The following is a 9,198-nucleotide window of genomic DNA, read 5'->3' as shown; positions in this document are numbered from 1 at the left end:
GAGGGGTGGGTTGGTTGGGGTGGCTACTAGGAGGATCGTGGGCATCATACCTGCTGCATGGAGCAGTGGGGTTAATCGTTATTATTATAGCATGCTGTGTGGTGCTGGCCTGTTTAAATACCTGTTGCCCTCGGCCCCGTTCTTGGTGCCCCTCCAGATTATAATGTAATGATAACAGGAGGGAATGAGGAAGTAAAGGGTTAAAAACTGTGACTAACTGTAGCCATGCATATAGCTGATGGAAAAATACCTCGCAAGCAAGAGCACGCAAGCTGCTGACTCAATGGATAGGTGTGAATTAGTGTATCCGAAACCTTGATTGCAGACCAGTTATGCTAGACAATAAGGGTGCTGGGTGCAATAAACAACAAGTGGGAGGCTTGTCCTAAACAATGAGGGTGATACCTTGATTATAACTCAATTATGTTGGATAATAGGTGCGATGTCTGTCTCGGGATCTCTGAGGCCTGACCGAAACTCGTGGAGCCGAATTCATTAATTGTGTGTGACAATATCTGTATAAATCACTGTCTGCTGCTTTGCACTGCGGATACCTCTGATAAAGACTCTACATGAGCTGCTGACCCCAGAGAGCATGGAGGAACTAAAGAGGGATTACGCAGGTTGGAGAACCGTGAAACCCCTCTTTGACTCCCCTCTGCATTGGTGGGAAGCGACAAAGGAGAACATCAAGAGGTTCTTCATCCGCAGGGGGGTCCAGAAAGCAAGACAGAGTCAGAGGGAACTGTGCCAACTCCAGACAGACTTGCAGCAACTCCTCCTTCTGCAGTCGAGGGGGGTGGATGTGAGGGAGGAACTCCAAGAGGCAAAGAGCTGGCAAGCCCAGCTCCATGCCTCCGAATCCTCCAAGATTATCTTCCGATCCAGGGTTCGCTCCGTGGAGCAGGATGAGACATGCTCACGTTTCTTCTTCCAAAAGGTGCACAGGGGGAGCTCTGTGATCCACAGCCTTAAGGAAGAGGATGGCTTAGTAGCATCCTTGCAGACGGACATATTAAGGATCTGCAGATCCTTCTATGCCAGTCTGTATGACAAAAAGGCCACAGACAAGCACCGCCTCCCAGAACTTCCTGTCCTCTATCACGGAGGTCTTAGATGACAGCAAGCGGGAGAGTCTGGACCAACCACTGACCCTGGAGGAGCTGACTGGCTCCGTCCGTTCCTTTGATTCGAATAAAACTCCCAGAAGCGATGGCTTACCGGTGGAGTTGTACTCGGCTCTGTGGGACTGGATGGGCCCGGACCTGCTGGAAGTGTGCAATGCTACGCTTCAGTCTGGCAGTATGTCAGAGTCTATGAGGAAGGGCACCATTACCCTCATCTACAAGCAGAAGGGGGAGAGGGCAGACATCAGAAATTGGAGACCCATCTCACTGTTGAATGTGGACTATAAGATCCTGTCCAAGGCCATTGCCAACAGGGTCAGGTCTGCTCTGGGACAGGTGATCCATCCGGACCAAACCTATGCTGTACCTGGCAGGAAGATCTTTGACAGCCTCGTGCTGCTCAGGGATGCCATCGCCTACGTGCAGGACAGAGGGGTGAACACCTGCCTGGTCAGCTTGGACCAGGAGAAGGCCTTTGACAGGGTATCACACACGTACATGCTGGACATGGTCTCCAAAATGGGCTTTGGGGAGGGAATCAGGAACTGGATCCAATTGCTCTACACAGACATCTGTAGCGCAGTCCAAATCAATGGGTGGGAAACAGACAGCTTCCCCATCAAGTCTGGAGTCAGGCAGGGCTGCCCTCTCTCCCGTCTTGTTCGTGTGCTGTATAGAACCCTTTGCCGAAGTCATCAGGAAGGACGAGAGCATCAGAGGGGTGACGTTGCCAGGCAGTGAGGTCACCCAGGTGAAAACCTCCCTGTACGTGGATGACATCGCCGTCTTCTGCTCGGACCCAAGGTCAGTTCACAGATTGACCAGCATCTGCGACCAGTTTGAGTTGGCATCAGGGGCCAGAATCAATCGCGTGAAGAGTGAGGTCATGCTCTTCGGCAACTGGCCCGACTGATCCATTGTCCCCTTCACCGTCAGGCCTGACTATCTGAAGGTGCGGGGGATCTGGTTCGGAGGGGCTGGGGCGTGCAACAAAAATTGGCAGGAGCGGATTGGGAAGGTGAAGCAGAAACTGGGACTGTGGGAACGGCGCTCCCTATCGATAACTGGGAAGAACTTGGTCATCAGGTGTGAGGTGCTCTCAGGGCTGCTGTACTTGGCGCAGGTGTGGCCTGTTCCTCGCTCCTCTGGCTTGGGAATCACCCGCGCCGTCTTCCGGTTCATCTGGGGATCCAAGATGGAGCGGGTCCAACGGGCCACCATGCACAAGTCCCTGGACAATGGGGGTAAAGGTGTCCCCAGTGTCACCCTCCTCCTGATGACCACCTTCATCTGTGGCTGCATCAGGCTGTGCGTGGAACCCAATTATGTGGGCACCAAGTGTCACTACGTACCGAGGTTCTACCGGTCCTTGCTGTTGCAAAGGATAGGCCTGGCCCCATGGCCACACGGTGTCCCAGTCAGCTGGATGCTGCCGCGCTACCTGTCCTTCGTGGAAAAGTTCTTCCAGATCAATACCTTTGACCACAAGTCCATCAGGCAGTGGTCAGCACGGAACATCCTGCAGGCACTGCAGGAGAAGGACTCAATGGATACTGTGGGGTGGTTCCCTGAGCAGACTGTCCAGACCATCTGGCAGAATGTGTCATCGCCAGAACTCACCAACAAGCACCAAGACCTTGCTTGGCTGGCGGTGAGAGGGGCCCTCCCAGTCAGATGCTTCCTGTATGGTTGGAACCTCACTCCCAGCGTGCACTGCCCCCGGGAGGACTGCGCTGGGGACGAGATGGTCGCCCACCTCTTTGCAGGCTGTAGGTTTGCGAGGAGGGTGTGGCGAAAGATGCAAGGGTCCTTGTCACGGTTCATCCCCAGCAGCAGCGTAACAGAGGATTCTCTGATCTACGGGCTGTTGCCCGGGACACACACAGAAGCGGACATCAACTGCTGCTGGAAGGTCATCAACTTGGTGAAAGACGCTCTTTGGTCTGCCTGAAACTTGTTGGTCTTCCAGCACTGTGAGATGTCCGTAGAGGAATGCTGCTGGCTGGCACATTCCAGGCTGCAGGAGTATGTGCTGAGGGACGCACTGAAGCTGGGTGCAGCCAACGCAAAGGCTCGGCGGGAAGGACTACGGTTTAGGGCTCTTCACTGGAGAGGGAGGGGCGGGGACAGGCGAGAAAGCCCCTAAATATTGTAAATACAGGACCGGGTAGCTTCCAGGGAGCCACACGTGTGGCATCGGTGCTGTTTTTTTTTATATATATAAAAAGGTAACACTAATGAATGATCTGTACAAGAACGTAAAGGTTTGCACTGTTTTGTAATTGTATATAGTTTGTCTTTTATTATGAATAAAGTTTATTTTGAATTAAAAAAATTCTCCCGCAGTATACTGCTAATAAATGTGTTTTAACAGAATTAATCTGCAGCACTGTGTTACTTTGCAGCCGACAGGAGTGGGAACTTAAATTCAGGACAACACCCCTAGTACTATAAAATGGACTCTGACCTCACAATCTACCTCATTATGGCCTTACACTTCATTGTCTGTGTGCACTGCATTTTCTCTGCAACTGTAACATTTTATTCTGCATGTTGCATTGCTTTACCTTCTACTACCTCAATGCATTGTTGTAATGAAATGATCTGTATGGATGGCATGCAAAACAAGGTTTTTCACTGTACCTCATTACCTGTGACAATAATAAATCAGTTTACCAATATATTATGGTAAAACTCAAATAATCCAGCATGCTCAGGACTTTGATGATGCAGGATTGGTAGATTTTCTGGATTATTGGATGTTATTTCTATTAATACCTGAACACTTTAAATTCAGGTTTTAAGATATTATACAATATAATAATTTTTAATAAATTAGGTAAGTTGAAAGGGAGCATGGGAACCAGAGCCCTTTTGAGTGGAAAGAGAGCGTGGGAACCAGGACCTGTTTGAGTGCAAAGGAAACCCCAATGTGTTAGAGGGAGCTTGGGAACCAGGACCCTAGTATGTTAGAGGGAGCATGGCTATCGGGGCCCTGGGGTTTCAGATGGAGTGTGGGTACTGAGACCCGGGTGAGAGGGAAGGGAGCGCGCCAAACATTACCTGGTGAGTCAGAATGCCGAACCATCGGGATTTCCGAATAGTCAGATAGCAGATTCTTACCCATTTTTTAAAATATTACTTAGTTGCATATCCTACACATTCGTCGTACCTTTAACTTTCCCCTCTCCAGAACACGCCCCCACCATTTAGTTTAAAGTCCCGGCAGTTGAAGTTGGCCGGCTCGCGCCCTGCCACTCAGCGAGGTGGGCCGGTGCCCGGGCGCGCGCGCGCGTGCAGACGGCGCGTGCACCCTGCCCCGGGGGTGCCCGGGCGCGCGCGCGCGTGCAGACGGCGCGTGCACCCTGCCCCGGGAGCGCCCGCGCGCGTGCAGACGGCGCGCGTGCATCGAACCGGGTGCTCGCGCACCCAGTGAAAACGGTAGCTCCAGGAGCCCCCGCCTCCCTGTTTGTAGCGTCACGGGCTTCCCTGCGCGTCACGTGACCCTGGCTCTCCTGCGCAGCCATGATGGTAGGTGTCCTTTAATTTTGTCCCATTTACGGTTTCCTACACTTCGTTTCACTTTTTTTTCCCTGAGTGATTTTCGTTTCGGGCGCGGATGTCAGTATTCACTTGTGCAGTGACATTTATATTTCATTCATTTAGCAGGAAGATTTGGACGATGGCCCCGACTTCCTGTCAGAAGAGGACAGAGGAGTAAGTTTTTGCCGTTCTCAGTTTCTAGCTCTCCTGTATTGGGCCCTCGATTGGGCCTTAAAGGGGAAATAAATCATGTTCAACCCCTTCCTAGCTGCTACCTCCAGAGGTGAACTTGCCTCCTGCCAATTGCAACTGTGCACGAATTATTTCCCATTAAACAATGTTAAGTATCATGTAGGTTTCTTTTATTTTTTGGATCTCGATTGGCACAATATTATTGTAAGATGCATTTCATGTTATTTGTTGTTGGAATTGATTCGGGGTTACAGTTATCAAATCTGCTTAAAGAAATTAATGCCTATTCTAGTTTAGAGAAAGAATCAAGAAAGCTGTTGTATTGTTTTCCTTGCCTTTAGAAAGCTTCATATTTTGGGAGAAGACAGAGTTTGGGGGGGACAGGGACTCAGCTCTCTCAGTCTATGCACCTACTTCAACTGAGTTTCAAACCAATTCAAATGTAACCACAAAGATTAAACTGAAAAATTATTTGCACTCCCAGTGCAGAGTTGCTCGGACTCTTATCTCTGAATCAGAAGGTTGTGTGTTCTGGTCTTGTATTAGAAAGGTGAAAAATCTGCGTGAGAGTGCTGTCTTTTGGATTAGATGTTAAACTGAGGTCCTTATTGTCCTCTCGAGTAAAAGATCTGGTGCATTATTTCAAATCTGAAAAGAGTGGGTTATTCCTGGTGCTGTGGTTATTCTTTTCCCTTCAGTCAGCAATGCTAAAGACATCATCTAGTTGTTGTTGTATTGCTTTTTGTGCAAGTTTACAGTGTGTAAATTGACTGCTGTGTTTTTCAGATAACAACAATTAAAAAATATTTCATTGGCTGCAAGGTGTTAAAGTGTTTTGGGATGATTTGGCTTGACAACATGTTGGAAAGGTTTGGCACAAATCTGAATAAAAAGTAAACAAAAAAGACTGACATTGAATTTGCCCATAATGAATAGATGTACAAGTTTTCGAAACCAGACATCGTTTAGAATTTCTGAGTTGAATTGGCTGTATTGTTTTGCTGAAGATTTTATTACTAAATATCAAGACAGTATTAAAAATAAATGTTAGTTTCACCAAGTGATCAAAATGCACATTCCAAAAGCATACTGGTAAGAATGACAGTTGGGTTTGTAAACCTTCCAGATTCATTGTCTGTGGTTGTCTGTTTTCTGACTGATTTATCTCCTGCTAGAGCTGTAGACTAAGGGACTTCCTCAGTATCTTATCAGCCTAAAGATTTCTGAAGTCAAATCCATAAGTCAAGCTTGGTAAAATACATGATGTTTAAAAAAAAGCACAATGTTAATGAACAGAGTCCATTGTTCAGCAGTCAACAGCATAAATTTGATGTCTGGTTATATTGCCAAATTAGCATTGAACTTGAGTCTGAGGGAAGTCATGCTTAATGCTTTGATTAAGGTTTAACTTTGACTCCAGTCACTCTCTCAAGGTTTAAGCAACTGTCAAGCCTTGATGGTGGTAGAAAGAAGAGATGGAAGTTTGATTTCTTATTTAGAATGAATTGAAAGTTAGAAAAGTATGGCTTATTCAGCTTCGAAAGGAATTAATTGAGTCCAGATCTTGTGACATGAAATAAATAGCATTTATGTCGCATAGTTCTTCACAGCTTTTTAAGTATGGCCTCAGTTGTAAGGAAATGGATCAACTAATTTATGGAAAACATGATTGCAAAAGTAAACAAAGAGAAACTATTTAGTGATATTTTGTAATTTATGTATTCAACATAATATGCCAAATTAATAAACAGGTAATGGCAGTGTTTTAAAGTTAGCTAAGAGTTGACGTATAAACTTGTTGAGGTTTCTGGAGGCATTCATGTCTGGAAAGTTCCATGGAGTAGTGAAGTCAAAAGATCTAATAATTCAGATGATCTGATGGCAGAGTAGTGATTTTCTATAGAATAATGATCAGGATCTGAATTATCCTGTTGATCTGCTGAGCTATGATTTTTGTTATTCCATCGTACTCACTCCAGAATTTGAACTATTCCTTTGTAACTGTTTTTGGTGACAACTTTATATTTGCGTATGATGGGATATTTTCTCAATGCAGTGAAGCTGATGATAAATGTAGGTTGTTGATAGATACTGATCTCCTTGCATTTAGTACAAGTCAGTGTGAATAGAATGTTCAATAAAAAGGTAATTGCTTCTCTGTTAATCATCAGATAAACTTTTTCATTGACTGAATAGATTCAGAGGAGTTGTGTACCTTCCAGGAAAAACATGACTGCTTTTGAATTCAGTTATTAAGTTGTTAATACAGATCTTCCCTTTACGAATGTCCAACCTGTGTACAGCCCATACATATGAATCAGCATGTGGGAGACTGGTGATATGGATTTGCCAGCTGCTGCGGGGCTGCAAGCATCTTCTGCCACATGGGAACTCCGTTCGCGGCTGCATTTCCAACTTGCAAACTGTTCGGATTATGAACAGAACACAGGAACGGAGGCCTGCTGTATCCTGGGAGGACCTGTACCACTGGCTTTGAGTTGTTGAATCAAGATAAGATGGATATAGTTTGCAAACTTTTTCTTGACATGACATTTGAGGAAAAAACATTTTTACTGTCCAACACGGTGTGCTTTAGGTGGCTTACTGGAATTTTTTGCAGTGGTGAAATTTATATTCTCTTGTTCCTTCCAGCAGAGAATAAAGGTATTCAGGAGGTATTTCAGAATAAATAGTTCTTTACAGTGCAGTCCAAATATTTGTCTTTGTTATAAAATTGGAATCTATCATTTATTGTTTCTTCAAATTTATGGATAAAGTAGGGAAGAATCCTCATCTGTGAATTAGCTTTGTGCATTTCTCTGCCTTCCTTTAGTTTCCAAAGATGGATCTAAGTCAAGTATGGCATTCGAGTTGTCTGTGCATTTTAATTTGTTATCATAGCTGGTGAATACATTTAATACACTTTAAATAAAATACCTCTGTATTGTTTGAACACATTTATTAATCTTTAGTTAGAGCCTGAGCTTGCTAACTAATATTGGCTTCTCTGGATTTCTTGATTTTAAAATTTCTGTTCATATATTCTAAGTCCCCTACTATCTTTGTAATTGCTTTTAGCCCTACAATATTTTGAGAACTCCTCGCTGACCTCTTGTACAATTCTGACCTCTTATGCACTCCATCTCTCTTTGATTCAGCCTCAAACTTTTCCACTTCTGATATCTGCTTTTTACAGTGGTCGTTAAAAGCTACTTCTTTCACAAGCTTTTGTTCATCTATCTCAGCTTGGCCCCTCATTTTGTCTGATAAACATTCCTGAGAAGCATAGTCTCAACTGTATTCTCCAGGAAGTGGATTGCAACTTAATTTAAAGTCAAGACAAGAATCCAGAGGACTGCCAGAAAGGATAAGCTTTTGAAAGGAAACTGTGTTTAATAATTACTACAAATTTGACTTATTTGAAAATCTGAATTTTGTTGGTTAAGTTGCCAACTGGAGAACATCTGTGGGTTTTTAAAGGTACAGTATTGATATTTTTAGTTTATTGGCTTATTTCCTTTCATTAATACAGCCATGGATACTTTGTACATTACAAAATCTTAAATGTTTTCTTTTTGTTGGGCTACTGCTGAGGTTTGCCTTGGTGTAAAAGGTAATACTACATTCTGCTTAAGGATAATGGTTACTGCAAAAATGTTGATTTAATGTGGCAGTCCTGTGGAAATTATGATGAATAACGCTTCTATAAAAGTCTTCAATATTAGTTTGAGTTTTGTTGGAGGAAAATGATATTTCGGAGCATACAGAAGCCATTGTTTGTAGATTTTTCAAAGTAATAACGGAACATTGACTTTATATTCATTTTTATGTTTGCAGTTGTTGTTAGATTTGAGGTTATCGTCATATAAATACTCACTGCAAGCCTGTGTAGAATCAGACCTGTTCAAGTCGATGTCAGTGCTTTACCACACATGGGACACAAAGTCTGATTCTGCGCTTCTCATTGACTGCTTTCATCCTTCACCATCCTATTATTATAAGTCATTGTTGTTCTAGCAGCCACCTAATTTTCCTCTGAATTCATGGATCCTGCTTCAGTAAGAGTCTGAAGCAGAGAACTCCGTATTCTAACTGCCACTGATGCAAACGCTATCCACTTGATCCTTTACTGTGATTATCAACATTTGTATTGCTTTATTATTGTTGTCAGTAAATGGAAATAATTCCACCACTGGTTATGATCTTTTGAAATTTTGAAGATCTCCTTTATTAGTCACTCGTCAATAATAAATATAAACAAAACACACTGGAAATACTCAGCAGATCAGGCAGTATTATATGTGGAAAGAGAAACAGGGTCAACATTTCAGTTTGG

At 44.1% G+C, this 9,198-nt stretch overlaps 1 protein-coding gene across 1 annotated transcript in view; it reads left to right on the top strand.

Annotated features, from left to right (window-relative positions):
* The first annotated feature begins 4,554 nt into the window (after nucleotides 1–4,554).
* Nucleotides 4,555–9,198, top strand: part of snx6 (sorting nexin 6) — a 44,590-nt gene continuing 39,946 nt past the window's right edge. The window contains exons 1-2 of the mRNA XM_052016643.1: nucleotides 4,555–4,658; nucleotides 4,794–4,844. Coding sequence (XP_051872603.1) covers nucleotides 4,653–4,658; nucleotides 4,794–4,844 — 57 coding nt within the window. The 5' untranslated portion in view covers nucleotides 4,555–4,652. The remainder of the gene's footprint in view (nucleotides 4,659–4,793; nucleotides 4,845–9,198) is intronic.

The sequence above is a fragment of the Pristis pectinata genome, chromosome 1 (genome assembly GCF_009764475.1).
Source record: "Pristis pectinata isolate sPriPec2 chromosome 1, sPriPec2.1.pri, whole genome shotgun sequence".
NCBI lineage: Eukaryota > Metazoa > Chordata > Chondrichthyes > Rhinopristiformes > Pristidae > Pristis > Pristis pectinata.
This window is presented reverse-complemented; position numbering and strand designations above follow the sequence as displayed.